Here is a 14,592-nt window from a genome sequence, read left to right on the forward strand (position 1 = left end):
CCCACTAACCCCTCGCTGGACTCGAGCCGCCGCTCCGAGGGGAAGCTGGGGGGAGCCGAGGCAGAGGGAGGCCAGACCAGGCCAGGTAGGAGGTGGTAGGTCCCGGGAAGGGCTGCCCAACAGGACCCTACTGCGGCTGAAGCGCTCCCAGCCCTCAGCGCGGTCCCGGGAAGGAGCCGCCTCATCTCGTCCGCCGGACCAGGGCCGGGGCCGGGCTGCGGCGGAGGCTCCACCTAGACAGGGGCCTGCAGGGCGCGCCGCCGGCAGCAGCAGATAAACACGGGGGCAGGAGGCGGGAGCGGGGGGGGCCGGCGCGGCCCGGCCCGGCGCCCCGGCTCTTAAGAGGCGGCGGCGGAGCGGGCAGGCGATGGTGATGGCGATGCGCGGGGACGGCGGCGGCAGGGCGGCGGGCGAGCGGGCAGCGCAGCCCATGCTGCCGCCCATGGAGGTGGCCGAGGAGCCGGACAAAGCCAGGCGCAGGGATCCCAACCCCTACAAAGTGCTGTCGCTGGTAAGGCGGCGGCGGCGGCGGCGGCGCCCAGGGCGGACTGAGCCGCGGCGCCGGTCCTGGCGGGGCAGCGGGCGCCCGGCCAAGCCCTCGGGAGCCGGACACGGCCGGCACCGACCCGGCCTGCACCCGGGGAGGCAGCGGAGAGCCTCTGTCTGTCTGTGCAGCTGTCTGCTTTGGTTGTCTGTGTCTGCCTGCCTATCCTGTATTGTCCCAGCTTCAGTTATCTTCCTGCCTGCCTGCCTGCCTTCCTTCCTATCAGCTTTCCTCATTCACCTGTATATCTATATCCATAGTTGTCTGTCTGTCTCTCTTCTCTTCCTCTCTCTGTCTCTGTCTCTGTCTGCTTTGGTTAGCTGACTGTCTGTGTACTGATAGGGTGGAGGTCTGTGAGCTGTCTCTGTAGATAGGTATCAGGGATGTTAACTGCATCTGGTGACCCGAGGTTTAGCTCATGAAATAACAGATAACATATCACACACCTGTCTCACGTGCCTGTTTCTCCAGCTTTCTCAATGACTGGGGACCTCAGTAGCATTGGATGAAGTGAGCTGCAGATAACGTATTTCACACGTGTTGATGAGCATCATCAGATGCTGTTGAAGTCCCCAATCCATGAGAAAGCTGGTTTTGTAGTTGGAGAAACAAGCACACGAGGCAGGAACTTGTAGATGCTAAGCTGCACTCAACTCATTATTTGGAGTTTATCAAACCATTGAGGGGTGTAGGTTGTAGCCATGCTGGTCTAAGGATATCAGCAAACAAGATTCTTTCGGTGAATTTGATATCTTTTATTAGACCAACTTAAATAGTTGGAAAACAATTTTGAGCAAGCTTCTGGGTTTAAAAACCCTTTGTCAGGCTGAGGAAGTCTCTGCAGTTGGTGTGTGCTCTGCCTGGTTGGGATGAAAAGTAAATAAGCCAGAGGCTGGGCTTGTCTGCACGCAAGGTAGGCAGTCAGTGAAGATGTAAACTGAGGCGTCAGTGGGTAGGGGAGAAGGGGATGAATGTAGCAGTTAAATAGGCAGACAAGGTTCTCTGGGTTTCACGCAAAGAACCTTGTCTGCCTGTGTCCTTAGACCAATACGGCTACAGCATACACTGCAGTTAAACAGTGGAGAGGTACCTGGGGAGTCAGATGTCAGGCAGGTTATAATGTGTCATAATTCCAATGTTTATATTTAGCCCATGATTTTTTGTATCCAGGAGGTTGATGAAGTGAAGTTCATAGGCTCGTCTTTGAGAAGTGCTTTATAAGATTCCTTTGAGAATTAGAACAAAGAAATTGGAGAAAGAATGATTTTCTTGTGAGAAATGTGCCACACCATTGTGAGAAATGTGAGAAACATTTCTCATAAGAAAACCACTCTCTCTCCAATCTCTCAGTTCTAGTTCTTCAAAGGAAACTTACAAAACACTTCTCAGAGACAAGCCTATGAACTTCACTTCATCAACCTCCTGGATACAAAAAGTCATGGACTAAATATAGACATTGGATTTATGAGACATTATAACCTGCCTGACATCTGACTCCCCAGGTACTTCTCCACTATCCGCCCTCTTCTCCCCTCCACCCAGACAGTCTCTCACCCACTGACTCCTCAGTCCTTCACTGACTGCCTATGTTGCATGCATACCAGCCCAGTCTCTGGCTTCTTTACTTTTTATCCAGGAGCACACACCAAATGCAGAGACTTCCTCAGCCTGATGAAGGGTTTTTAAACCCGAAAGCTTGCTTAAAATTTTTTCCAACTATTTAAGTAGGTCTAATAAAAGGTATTAGATTCACCCAAAGAACCTTGTCTGCCTCAAGCCATTCACAGTCTCTGGGTCCATATAAGAAAATGATCAATGGTTGTCTGCAGTGACTCACCCTAACCATGTCTACAAATGTTTAATTGCTAAGGCATAAAGTGGCTTGCAGCACCACAAACTGTTGAAAAACCCTCTGAGACACGGTGCTGAAAAATGTTTCATTTTGCCTACATTAGTAGTCAATGAGAGACTTGGAAATCACCTTTCAATCTGGAGTTATATTACTATGATTATAAATAACAGCCTCTCCAAAATCCTGGTTTTTTTCCAGGGGAAAAAAATTCTGGGTTTTTTTCAGTTCATTTTGCATGTTTGACAGCACTCCGGATATGTATACTACTCTATAATGTATACAACCACCCATTTATAGTGCTTTCCCTCTAGGAAGTCAGTTGGTTAGTTTGTTTTCCTTGTAGTAATTGCTGTGTGACTTAATAACAGTGAATATGGAGAAAATATATTAAAAGTGGGAAAGGATGATAGAAAAAAAACCCAGAAGAAATTGCAAGAGATCAGAAGTGCAGGTACAATACCAGAAACTTAGCTTTGAAGTTGAACAGACTGGAATGCTATTTTCCTTTTCCACCATTTCAGCGTGGCTAAGCAGAGTTGTTAAGGATTTGCCAGCTTCCTATTTCAGAGGTGCTTATTATGTTCTTATTTTCTTATCTATACCATATAAAAGAGGACCAGACTCGGTGGCAGGGAAGAAGAAAGGAGCCACCAATTAGTGTAATCAGAAAGACTAACACTTGGGGGCTGGGAAGTAACTGTCTGCAGATGATAATGGGAAGAGCGAGATAAGGATGAAGAGGGATAAGCAGATAATGCAAAGCAGAGTGACACACAGCCATGACAGAAAGCACTGCAGAGGAACGGAGCCCTCTTGCAAGGAGAGGGAAAGAGAGACACCATGGTTAGGGGACTGGACTTTTGGGAGCTGGGCAGCGCGAAGCCCAGGGGTGGGTTACCTGGGAAGGTTTCATTTGACCTACTAGACTGGCTAGTTTTACTTCCAGCTGTAGGACTGCCTGATCCTGGGCTGTATGAGTTAGAGACAGCATACCCCTTTTTACCTCTGCACGCTGAGACAGGGTGTATTGTGTTAAGGTAGGAATCAGATTTTCAGTTTGTTTTTTCACTGCAGGACTGGAAAGGGACTAGCAAGGGGAATTTTGGAGGTCCCAGTAGTGCCAGAGAGGCATGGAGAGGCTTGAGCCTGCTGTGGCAGACCCAAGTTGTAGAAATAGCCAGAGGAGGCAGGAACCAGAACCAGGAATCCCTCACCTAAGAGTACTGGAGACAGGCCTAGGGCCCAGTGCCTGAGAGGGGCAGAATTTGAAGATATAAGGGACCGAAGAAGCAAGAAATTGGACTTGGAGACAAGAGCCCATTGAAATGACTATTTATTGACACCTGCAATGCATGGGCATGGCTGTAGGGGAGGTTGGAGGTCATAAATACAGTCTTTAAGGCATTGAGTGCCAAGATAAGAAAAGAGTGGTAGGACCTAGACCAGTGAGACCCCTGGAGTCCTAGGTAGCCTCCCAGAAAATTTTTAGAAACAGCAAAGGTGTGGCAGGTGAGTGAGGGAGAAGGAGGCTCAGGGACTAGGTAGGCACAAGCGGAGGGTCCTAATACAATGCCCAGCCCCATCCTGCTATACATACATTTACTATCTATTCCATGATGATGATAACTTCTATATGTGGCTGCTGTATTGTGAAACTAAAATGATTACTGTATAAAAGGAACTTTTAGAATGAAGACACTTGAGAAATTCAAAATGTTTTTATTATTTGACTATGGTGATAAGCAGTAATATTTAAATATTGATTTTACATACCATTTAAACTTATGTATGCAATTAGAACTCCATATAATAGGTTACATAAATTTACAGTAGAGCCTTACCTTCACCACAGGCTTAAGGGTACTGTTACATTACACTCAGATCATACTAAAGGATGTAAGTGTCTGCGCATTAAATTGGAGAAATTGTGAAAAGTGCCCTCTGAGCATTATGCCACTTTGCAGTAATGACAGTCTGATAAGGCGAGCAATTTGGGTCCTCCCTCTAGCAACCCAGAATGCACTGCTCTTGGCCCCTTCCCTTTATTCCTGCTCCAACCCTCCCAACCTCTACTACCCAGGATGTGACACTGCCGGGAGGCAGGTGGGGGTCCTGCCAGTGCTGGGAGTCAGGGGTTGTGGCAATGGAACCCTGTGCTGTCCCCTGCTGACCTGATCCCAGCCCTCCCTTTCCTCCCTCCCATCTTTCCTGGACAGGGCTTTGCCTTTTACCTGGAGCGAGGCAAAGCTGTGAAAAAAATTAATTAACCATGGTTACTCAAGGTCAATTGAAATTTTTACCACAGTGCCTGGCCCTCTTTCTCCCAAGTACCACTGGATCCCCCTGGCCAGATGGCTTAATTGGAGCTATGGCTTCCCGCATTTCCCCTTTCCTGTCCTGGGGCTAGGAGAAGGGTGTGTCTGGAGAGGCGGGGAGCTGGAGTGAAACCTTCTCTGGGGAAATCTGGGGAGGGCTGAGCGTCACGCATCTCCAGTGTTTTGATACAGCAGAAAAATGCCCATTAAGAAATTAATGAATTCTTTACTTCCATTTTAGTCCTACTTCATACTTCATCTCCCTTGCAAGTCACAGATTAGTTTTGAGTAGGATTGAGGAATTCATTTTTTTCCCATTCTTGTTTTTGATAGATTTTCAGTGTGCGTTCATTCTGGTGCGTAGTTGTTGTTTGGTTTCTCCTAGATAACTTCAGTGGTGAAGTTGTGGAAAGGAGCTTTTTGGTAGGTGGAAGAAAGACTGAATTCCTGTTCAATTACCTTGCTTTTTGCTGGTTGTAGTACTAAATATAATTATATACATTATGATATAATACTAAAATGTAATACTGAAGGTGTTATGTTGTCTAGTGCTTTGTATAGGCATCTTTTAAGGTATTAGGTCCAAGGGCATTTATACACATACACAAGGTAACAGGCCTTGACTCCAGGGGCATTTATACACATACTTTTTTTCCCAGCAAAGCTCTGGAGAGCCACTTCAGAGCAGACTTCATTAGTTGTGTCGCCACTTATACAATTGTATGCATTTATGTGTAAAAATGCCCCAGGATTCTGGAATGGCTGTCTAGTACCTGCTCCCTTCAGGATTCCTGGTTGCTCCTCTGTATGCTTTTTCCTGCCATACCTTGTTGGTATTGTCTCACTGGAGAACGGGAGGCTGTCCAGTCTCGTGGATGGTCGCTGTCTTGCCACCAGTTAGTGCACTGGCAACATGGGAACTTAGAGGTCTGTTTCATAGCTTCAGACTCCCCTCAAACCATGTCCATATCTCACAGATGTTGCCAATTAATGTCCCGTGAGGCCCTGGGCCCATAGTCTCCATCTCAATCTGTTAATCAGTCAGCCCAGCTAGTGGCCTATGGTTGCAGCCCTACATCCAGCCATGCCTTTGAGGCCAGGGACAGATGTTTAAAAAGCCTTAGCCTGAATTGATTCAATCTTTACAGGTTAGTTTAATCTGGCTAGGCTGAATCACTTTGTAACTGCACAGACAACCCAGAAGTGCCGGCACATGCCCACAGTGGCTCAGGCCAGTGTTGGGGGGGCACTAGAGCAGCCCTCCCTTATCTACCAGAAGGCTGGGCTGATGGGGGAGTGGCCAGGCCCTGGCAGGATTAGGGTGGGGTTCCCTCCCCACCCTTAATAAAAAAGCATTTATCACCCCATCAGAAAACAAACTGGCATTAGCTGAAACTCTTCTTAAACAAAGAAGGAATTGAGGGACATTACCAGCTGATCTTTGATTTTCTCTAGAAAGCCCTAAGCTGACCCTGCTGTCTGCTACAGCATGGACTGTAGCCATCACGTGGTCTGCTGGTTAATACTGAGGTGTCTGTGTAAGGCAGAGGGGATGGGGTCCCTGCTTATCAGGGAGTGGGGAGTAAAGGAAGAGAGCAGGGGAAATGCAGGAGGAAACCAGGCAGATGTTGCTGTGCCTGCAACTCTCTGCCAGAGCTGCAGTCAGGGAGGAGAGGGGAGGGGCCAGTCCTACTGTGGAGCAGAGAGCCCCGCCCAACTCCAAGAGCATGCTGGGATGCTGGGGGAGTCTGATTTATCTTAAACCAGCAAGGGACACCATTGCATAAATCAGTTTGAGCCAAATCAGTTAAGTCTGATACTACATTCAACCTGGTTTGTCTCAAACCAGCCTCAGCCGTTTTCAAACAGGTTTATGTGCACTGAACGTCTGTTCTGTCACAGGTTTAAAGCAGTTTCTGATCACTTAAACTGGTTTATGTGTAATGTCTATCCCTAGTTTAAGAGACCCTGGACCCTAAATTCTCAGTCTGTAAAGGAGCTTCCATCAGCTTCAGACTCCAGCGGCTCAACTGGCTGTTTTGGCTTGATTCAGAGAGTAGGCTTCTTCTGCTTCCACCCAGGTGTGTTTTCCATGGTTTGCCAGCATCCCAGTTTCTGAGCACCCCAAACTGGGACCTCCTCTTCCCTTTAGTCCCAATGCCTAGTCCTCCAGATTTAATTCCAATGAAAAGTGTATGCCTTTCAGCTATAACATAAACTTCTAGTCTACCAGATGCTTACCATGCCTCTTCTTGCCTGAAGTCCTAATCTCTCTGCTAGCAAGGCTTCAACTTTGTCTGGGTCTTCCAACTTGCCACGGTCAGGCTTTCTTAAGCAGCAGTCCCATAGCAGTGCTCCTTCCCCTTCAGCTTCCCATGCCAGACTGGGTACTCCAGCTCAGGCCCTGGCTTATAGCTCACTCCAGCCCTGCCCCCTTCTAGTCATGTGACTGACTAGCCTTGGCCCTGCTCGTTTTCCTGGCAACTCACACCTGTGACTAGCAGAGCCCCTATTGCCCATGGCATGGTTCTGCCCTGTTGTGTTCTTCAGAGTATGACTGCTTGCAGATATTAAATCCCACCCCCAAAAACATGCTTTACTGGGAAGAAGCAGTGTGTTACTTCAGACAGGCTCTGCAGCATCTGTGAAGATTGGATGCTTCAGTGGGGCTTTTTAGCATTTTTAGCTAAAGCTGATTCAATCAGTTATTAGACTTGATTGATTGAATAAGTATTGAATAATAATTTACAGATTAATAATAATTTGACTAATAATTCACAGATGCTCTGCAGCATCTGTAAAAGATTGAATGCTTCAGTGGGGCTTTTTGGCATTTTAAGCTAAAGATGATTCAGTCAATTATTGGATAAAAGCACCAAAACCCCCTCACTGAAGTGCCTGATCTTTATAGATGTTGGCTGAGGTGGGTTGAAGTAATGCACTGACTCTTCTGGGCATGTGCAGAGCTCAGTGCAGGGACGCACCAAGTTTAAAGTGCTTTTTTATTTTTACATCTGCAGGCACCTTGAATGGTTCTGCCCTAGGCTCTCTGGTTCTAGCTTCCTTGTATGTACTTCCTACCCTAATGTAACATGGAAGTTCTGCCCGTGTTACAGGTCCCCAATATTTGTGGTATCATTATTCTGGAAAATTGTGGAAATTATTAGTTTAATGTAGTATTATAAAGCCTGAGGATATTAATCTTTTTTCTTTTCTTTCCCCTTCTTCAGCTTGGGATGTTTTGGGAGTAGCAGCCATGGGGGGAATGCACATGGGAGGTAACTGGTTTAGTAGACCAACAAGCTATGCAACAAGCAGGGCTTCTAGTAAAGGATTCTGGCCTTTCCCAGAGCCTTTCCGCTGGTGTGCATCTTTGGCTGAATTTCTTTTGTTTTTTGGGGAAGTAGCACTAGTCTCTAAGTTCGGTGATCACATGAAAATCCTAGCCCAGCTCATGAATTTTTCCAATTTTAATATGCTTTATGTTGAAGCCTTTCCTGCCTAAGTGCTGAGGGGGCTGAACCCAATTATCTGTAAGATCTCTTCCAGCCCCTAGCAACTATGAAATATTATCTGTTCTTTTTGGGTGTTTGGGTTCAAAGACAGTCAGCAATAGCTGTTTAATTTGCATTATATACAAATCCAATATCAACATGTGGGAACCTATTTCACAATACTTATTTCACAAAAATATTATCGTCTTAGATTTCCCAACATTAAAACTCTCTTGTTCCAATAGCAATTTCTTGTTTGTATTTTAAATATTTGTGTGTTTATTGTAAAAAAAAAGATAGTGATTTTAGACTGGATAGGTGTTTAGTTAAAATTCTATTATTATTATCATTTCCCCCTACACTTACAGTAAAATTGTGTGCACACCTATTTTTCAAAGCAAGGAAATCTTTATCTGTACAAGTTTTAGGAATACAGTCACTCTAAATTTTATTTTTCTGTTTGCAAATAGAGCTTAGTTCATGACAAAACAACATTCATGAATGTTAGTACAAATAAAAAATGTAAAATATATTTTACCAGGCAGATGGTGGTGGCAGCGCTTGCAGGGGGTTATGATGGAGAGCCACCTCAAAATTTGTCACAACCACCCCATAGCCCCCCTCCCAGTGCTGCCGATGCCCAACAGATCCAGGGGCACCCTCCCTCCATGCCCTCCTGGATGAGTGGCAGGAGCTGCTCCCCATCTCTTCCTGCACTCCCTGGATGAGTCTTAGCTCTGTCCCATGCCCCTCCTCCCCGCCCCAGCTGAGCAGCACCTGCCCTAGCCCCACACCCTCCTCACCGTGTGGGCCTTGACCTGCTCCCCCGCATGTCCTTCCCCTTCCATGACAACAGACTTACCAGCTGCACACAGCTCTCCATTCTGCCCGGCTGTGCTCCTCACTGCCTACATGCTGTGCTGTGGCTGTGCACATGAACGAGCCATTAATCAGCCAAACTATGACCCACTTCAGGCCAATTTCTGATATAGACAATTTTCTTTATATTGGTGCTGATCTGATATTGGACTGATGTATCAGTGCATCTCTGTGTAACACCCTAACTTGCCACAAGTAAGGCAGAGAGACAACAAGGGCGAATGTTCTGCTGCTGTGACATTTGTTAAAATATGCTTGAGAATTCAAGGATACCAGCCTGACCAATGGGTAACATTTCTTCTTGACCCCAAGTATGGTGAAGAAGATCAGTCTGACTATGAGAAGAGGGGCAAAACCATCTAACTGAGAAGCTCTGGGTTTTAAGTCTCAGCAAGAGCACTGACACACCCCAGACAAAATTCACAGCCTTGGCTGCAGCCAACTCCATTGCTTTCAGGGGAAAAAACCAAAACATGTAGTAAGAAGAGGAGTAACAAATTCTTTCCCCACCCCATGTGGCAAAAAGCAAATCTCAGACGCATAGGAAATACACACAACAGATTGATCATAAGCATAACTATGCCTAGTCATCCCTGATGAATGCTTGTTCAACCTTTCCTTGGACATCTCCAGTGGTAGAGATTCTACAACTTCCATTGGCAGTCTATTACACTTCCTCCCTGTTCTAACAGCAAATAAGTTTTTCCTGATATCCAATCTAAAGCTACTTTACTTCAACCTCAAGTCATTGGTCTGTGTCCTGCTCTTTGCAGCAAGAGAGAAAAAATGTTTCCTCTCTTCTTTATGGCAAACCTTCAGATATGAGGGCTGCTGTCATGTAGCCTCTTAAGGGCCTTTTCCACAAGCTGAACATGCCTATTTCCTTTGGCCTTTCCTTGCATGACTAATTTTCCATGCTCTTTATTATTTTTGTTGCCTACCTCTGGACCCTCTCTAACTTAGCCATGTTCTTTTTAAAATGCGAAGCCCAAAGCTACACGTAATAAATGCACATAACATATGACTTTTGTGCATATGAAAATGTGCAAAGGTATTTAGGTATTTACATTTCATTTTGTTATCTTAAAGGGAAATATGGTACCAAATTTTTGAAATGTCTAATATGTAAGACTCTTTTATTGATGTGCAGTATCATATATATAATCAAACAAATGGTTATTCTGGCTGAAAAGCAGTGTTCAAGTGTTGCAAAGCAGCGATAAGGCTACAGAGATTCTGCCTTTGGAGCACAATCCTTTTACTGCTTACTCCAATCAAAAAACTTGGAGTGATTTTATCCCTTTTGTATTATTCCCAGTTTGTCCATATAAAACAATTAGAACAGAACAGCTGTTGCCCTTTTGAAATGTTCCTCTTTTGGAATGGCTCCAAATGTACATATGTCCACACCTTAAGTCATTAAATGAGTAACACAGGACAAAGTCTACTTTATCTGCAGTGTACTGCCAATGACTGATGACTTAACAGCTTTACATCACAAGCAGGAAGATATTTGATAGTACTGTATTCTCCTTGGGCCACATTTGTATTACAGCAACAAAGGTGATATTTTATTAAGACTTGTGACAAGATCACAATCCTTCTTTTAGGTACCACCACTTAGGACAGTTTATATATTTTACATCAGGCAAGTATTGGTTAAGAAAAGAAACAAGCCTGACAGCAAGTAATGGAAATCATGAGTTCTAGGTAAATGCAGTATCTGTAGATGCTGTACAGAGGTAAGTTCCTGCTCTATGAATGACTAATAGATCAGAGACTTAGATGAACTTGAGGTTTCCCCTAGGTCTGAACTAGATTATAGAGTAGCCTAGGCAGGACCTGCTGCTGAGCAAGTACAAAGGAGTAAGTTAGGACATGTAGAGATCTTTGCAAGCTAAAATGAAATTGCCTATTAAATCTGAATGCACAAGTGGGTTTGACCTACATCACTTTTTTGGCTTAATTACCTATATTCCTCATTTCCCATTTATAAGAAAAAACATTCCGCTTAATTACCTACATTCCTCCCTAAGCCCCATTACCTTATAAAAAACTTGCATTTGGCTGTTGATTGCTTCTGCTAAGATGTTACCTAGTTATGGGCAGGGTCTTCAGCTTTGTTCTCCCTGGGAAGCAAAACTCCCGTGCCACAAAGTGGGATCTGCCCTTCTTGGGATTCCATTGTTGCTGGAACATTCATTGAGTGGGGTAGAAGTTTAGCAGAAGGGGCAATCCTCAGGGCAACTTTCTTAGGCTCAAGACACCCCTCTGAAAATGCCTCTTTTTAGCTTTTACTCATTTTGTTTCTACAGAAAAATAAGAGCACAGAAAAACCACAGCAGGTCAGAATGTTTTTGGCACTATAGATTCCTATTTAGGTTTATCTCATTTTATCTTGTGAATCATGTGTAGGTGTTCACACAGCTCATGGCACCCTTAAAAGGCTCTCATGCCACCTCATCACTTCCTTAGGGTCTCCCCTTTACTATACACAAGGCTGACAACAGTTACATGGACAATATCATGCAGCTGCTTAGTTATTTTCACAGCAGCCTTAACCTGTATGCTTTAAGAGGCCTTGCTGGAATTGAAATGAGGAGGGAATTCATTTTGTTGGTGACAAAATCTTGGTAAAGAGTAAGGGAAGACACAAGGAAGGGAGAAGGGATGGCAGAGAGTGAAATGATGTTTTAGTACATGGTAAGCAGAATTTGAGGAAAGGGGATGGAAAGGGAGAGAGAAATTTATTTTAAAATGACTATAATTATGTTTTGAACAGGTTTCTTTACATTGGAATCAGAGAAAGGAATAATAGTGTAAAATAAAGGATAGAAAGGAAAGGTTGAGTTGATGGAAGAGAAGGCAGGGTAGAGGTAGGAGAAGGTGAAGGAGAAAAGGTAGTGAGATACATGGTGAACAGGGAAAATGAAGTATGGCATCAAAATATGCATGTAAAGGGGCAGGCAATGGTGAGGAATGTCCCTATGGATCGCTGAGCATGAGGTCCTGTGGTACAGCATAGCTAAGTTCATTTATATTCCAGCATGCCTTATCTGCCTATCTTCAGCCTTTGTCCTGCTTCAGTGAAATAATAATACACCCCGCCACCTCTAAATGATTTTGGCTTAGCCAGATAGCTCCTTAGGGAGACACATAAATGACCCTGATCCTTCAAATTGATACTGCTTCATCCTCTAACCAATTTAAAATAAGGAGCCTTCCAAATGTTTTCAGGATTGCAGCTTTTTAGACACTCAACCACCTATTCCTAACCACTATAATGTTTACAGAGCATTGTTTTTTCTTGCTTCCTCCCACATAAAGGAAGCAGTGATGGGACACAGATTCATTTGTAGGAGACAATATCATTTTGGTCCAAAACACACTCAGACAGGATATTTTCTTCTATTTTTTATTTTTCATTTTCTTTGCATGATGCATATTGTGGAACTGTAGTATTTCAACTCGACAGTATCTACAAGTTATAGAGCAGCGCCTTCTGCATACATATGTGACAAGCTCTGACTCCTGAAATTTATTTATCTTCTGATTTTGTGTTAGATTCTTGTAGGTGCTTCTCTGGAAAAAATTTGCCCCTCAGGAACAATTAGGGTTAGTCTGACATTCTCCGATGAACCAATTTTCTGTTTATACAGAGGTTGAAAAAGGGATACGCAGTAGTAGTGTTGTAACAGTGAATTTATCAGGAAAATTTCTACACTGTAGACAACAATGTAGTGTAGTGATGCCTGGGTTAACTTGAAGTGAACTGACTTGGATACCAGAAGACATTCTATGGACAAATACATGGCCTAATTTGCTAAGTTAAATGATTCATAGAGGGGCAAATTCTACTTTCTCTGCAGCGTACCTCCAATGACCGATGACTTAATAGCGTTACATCACAACCAGGAAGGATAGTAGGATAAATTAACTCAAACTGTACTGTGGGCTGATACAACTTGATGGCTTTTAAATCTGGCTGTTGGTCCTTTTCTGCAAGATTTTACCATTTTAAGGCCCAGTTTCTCAGTTTTGTTCCACCTGCTAAGCAGAGTTCTGGTGCCACAAAGTGAAGCCCTAATTTAAAGCTAGCTCTAGGCTAGGGACAGACATTCAAAAAGCCTGAGCCTGAATTGATTCAATGTTTGCAGGTTATTCTGTAGGTTATTTGGTGGTAGGTAGACATTCTTGGGAGTCATCATTGACCACAAGATGAACATGAGCCTCCAGTGCGATGCTGCGGCTAGTAAAGCGACCAAAACGCTGGCTTGCATTCATAGATGCTTCTCAAGCAAATCCAGGGACGTCATTCTCCCCTTGTACTCGGCCTTGGTGAGGCCGCAGCTGGAGTACTGCATCCAGTTTTGGGCTCCACAATTCAAAAAGGATGTGGAGAAGCTTGAGAGAGTCCAGAGGAGAGCCACACACATGATCAGAGGTCAGGAAAACAGATCTTACGATGACAGGCTGAGAGCCATGGGACTCTTTAGCCTGGAAAAGCGTAGGCTCAGGGGTGATCTGATGGCCACCTATAAGTTTATCAGGGGTGACCACCAGGATCTGGGGGAGCGTTTGTTCACCAGAGCACCCCAAGGGATGACGAGGTTGAACGGTCACAAACTCCTGCAAGACCGTTTTAGGCTGGACATAAGGAAGAATTTCTTTACTGTCCAAGCCCCCAAGGTCTGGAACAGTCTGCCAGCGGAGGTGGTTCAAGCACCTACATTGAACACCTTCAAGAGTAAATTGGATGCTTATCTTGCTGGGATCCTATGACCCCAGCTGACTTCCTGCCCTTTGGGCAGGGGGCTGGACTCGATGATCTCCCGAGGTCCCTTCCAGCCCTAATGTCTATGAAATCTATGAAATTCCCTTTTCATTCTAGCAATCCAGGCACATGCTTGCAGTGGCTCAAGCTAGAAGCCAGGCAGTGCTAGAGCAGCCCTTCCTTCCCTTCCACAATGCTGAGATGAGGGGGGGCATGACCAGGCCCTGACATGATGCAGTGATAAGGGAGGGATCCCCCTCTCCTGAGCAGCCCAGTAGGGAATGTTTATTACCCCAAACTCAGAGTTTATCAGCCCATTAAGAAAACAGAGGGACATTACCAGCTATCTGTTGATTTTACTTTTGTCTGGTGTGCCACAGCTCGGAGGTAGCCAGCATGTGGTCTGCTAGCTAGTGCTGCGAGGGACTGGGTAATGCCTGCTTAGCAAAGAGTGGGGAGGGGAGGCGGGGGGAGCAGAAGCCAGGCAGATGCCTACAGAGACTGCTGGTGCGGCAGCCAGGGAGCAGAGGGGAGGGGCCTGGGGTCTCATCAGCTGATGGGTTCATAAGAGCCAAAAGCTTCATATGGCCCCAGCTTGGGGAGTGCATCGGAGCCAAGGGCTGGTAGCATCTAATCATCTGACTCGTGCTCCCAGCCCCTAGAGTACACTGGAGTCTTGAAAGGTTTTGGTGTGCTCCGGAGGCTGGGAGCACTGGACATATGTGATAGGAACC

The 14,592-nt window shown here is 45.3% G+C and overlaps 1 protein-coding gene across 1 annotated transcript in view; it reads left to right on the forward strand.

Annotated features, from left to right (window-relative positions):
* The first annotated feature begins 254 nt into the window (after nucleotides 1-254).
* ENPP1 (ectonucleotide pyrophosphatase/phosphodiesterase 1) overlaps nucleotides 255-14,592 on the forward strand; it is a 75,413-nt gene continuing 61,075 nt past the window's right edge. Inside the window, exon 1 of the mRNA XM_090039221.1 lies at nucleotides 255-511. Within this exon, the coding sequence (XP_089895347.1) occupies nucleotides 368-511 (144 nt within the window). The 5' untranslated portion in view covers nucleotides 255-367. The remainder of the gene's footprint in view (nucleotides 512-14,592) is intronic.

This window comes from Crocodylus siamensis, chromosome 1, assembly GCF_052110815.1.
Source record: "Crocodylus siamensis isolate JL-2025a chromosome 1, ASM5211081v1, whole genome shotgun sequence".
Taxonomy (NCBI): Eukaryota; Metazoa; Chordata; order Crocodylia; family Crocodylidae; genus Crocodylus; species Crocodylus siamensis.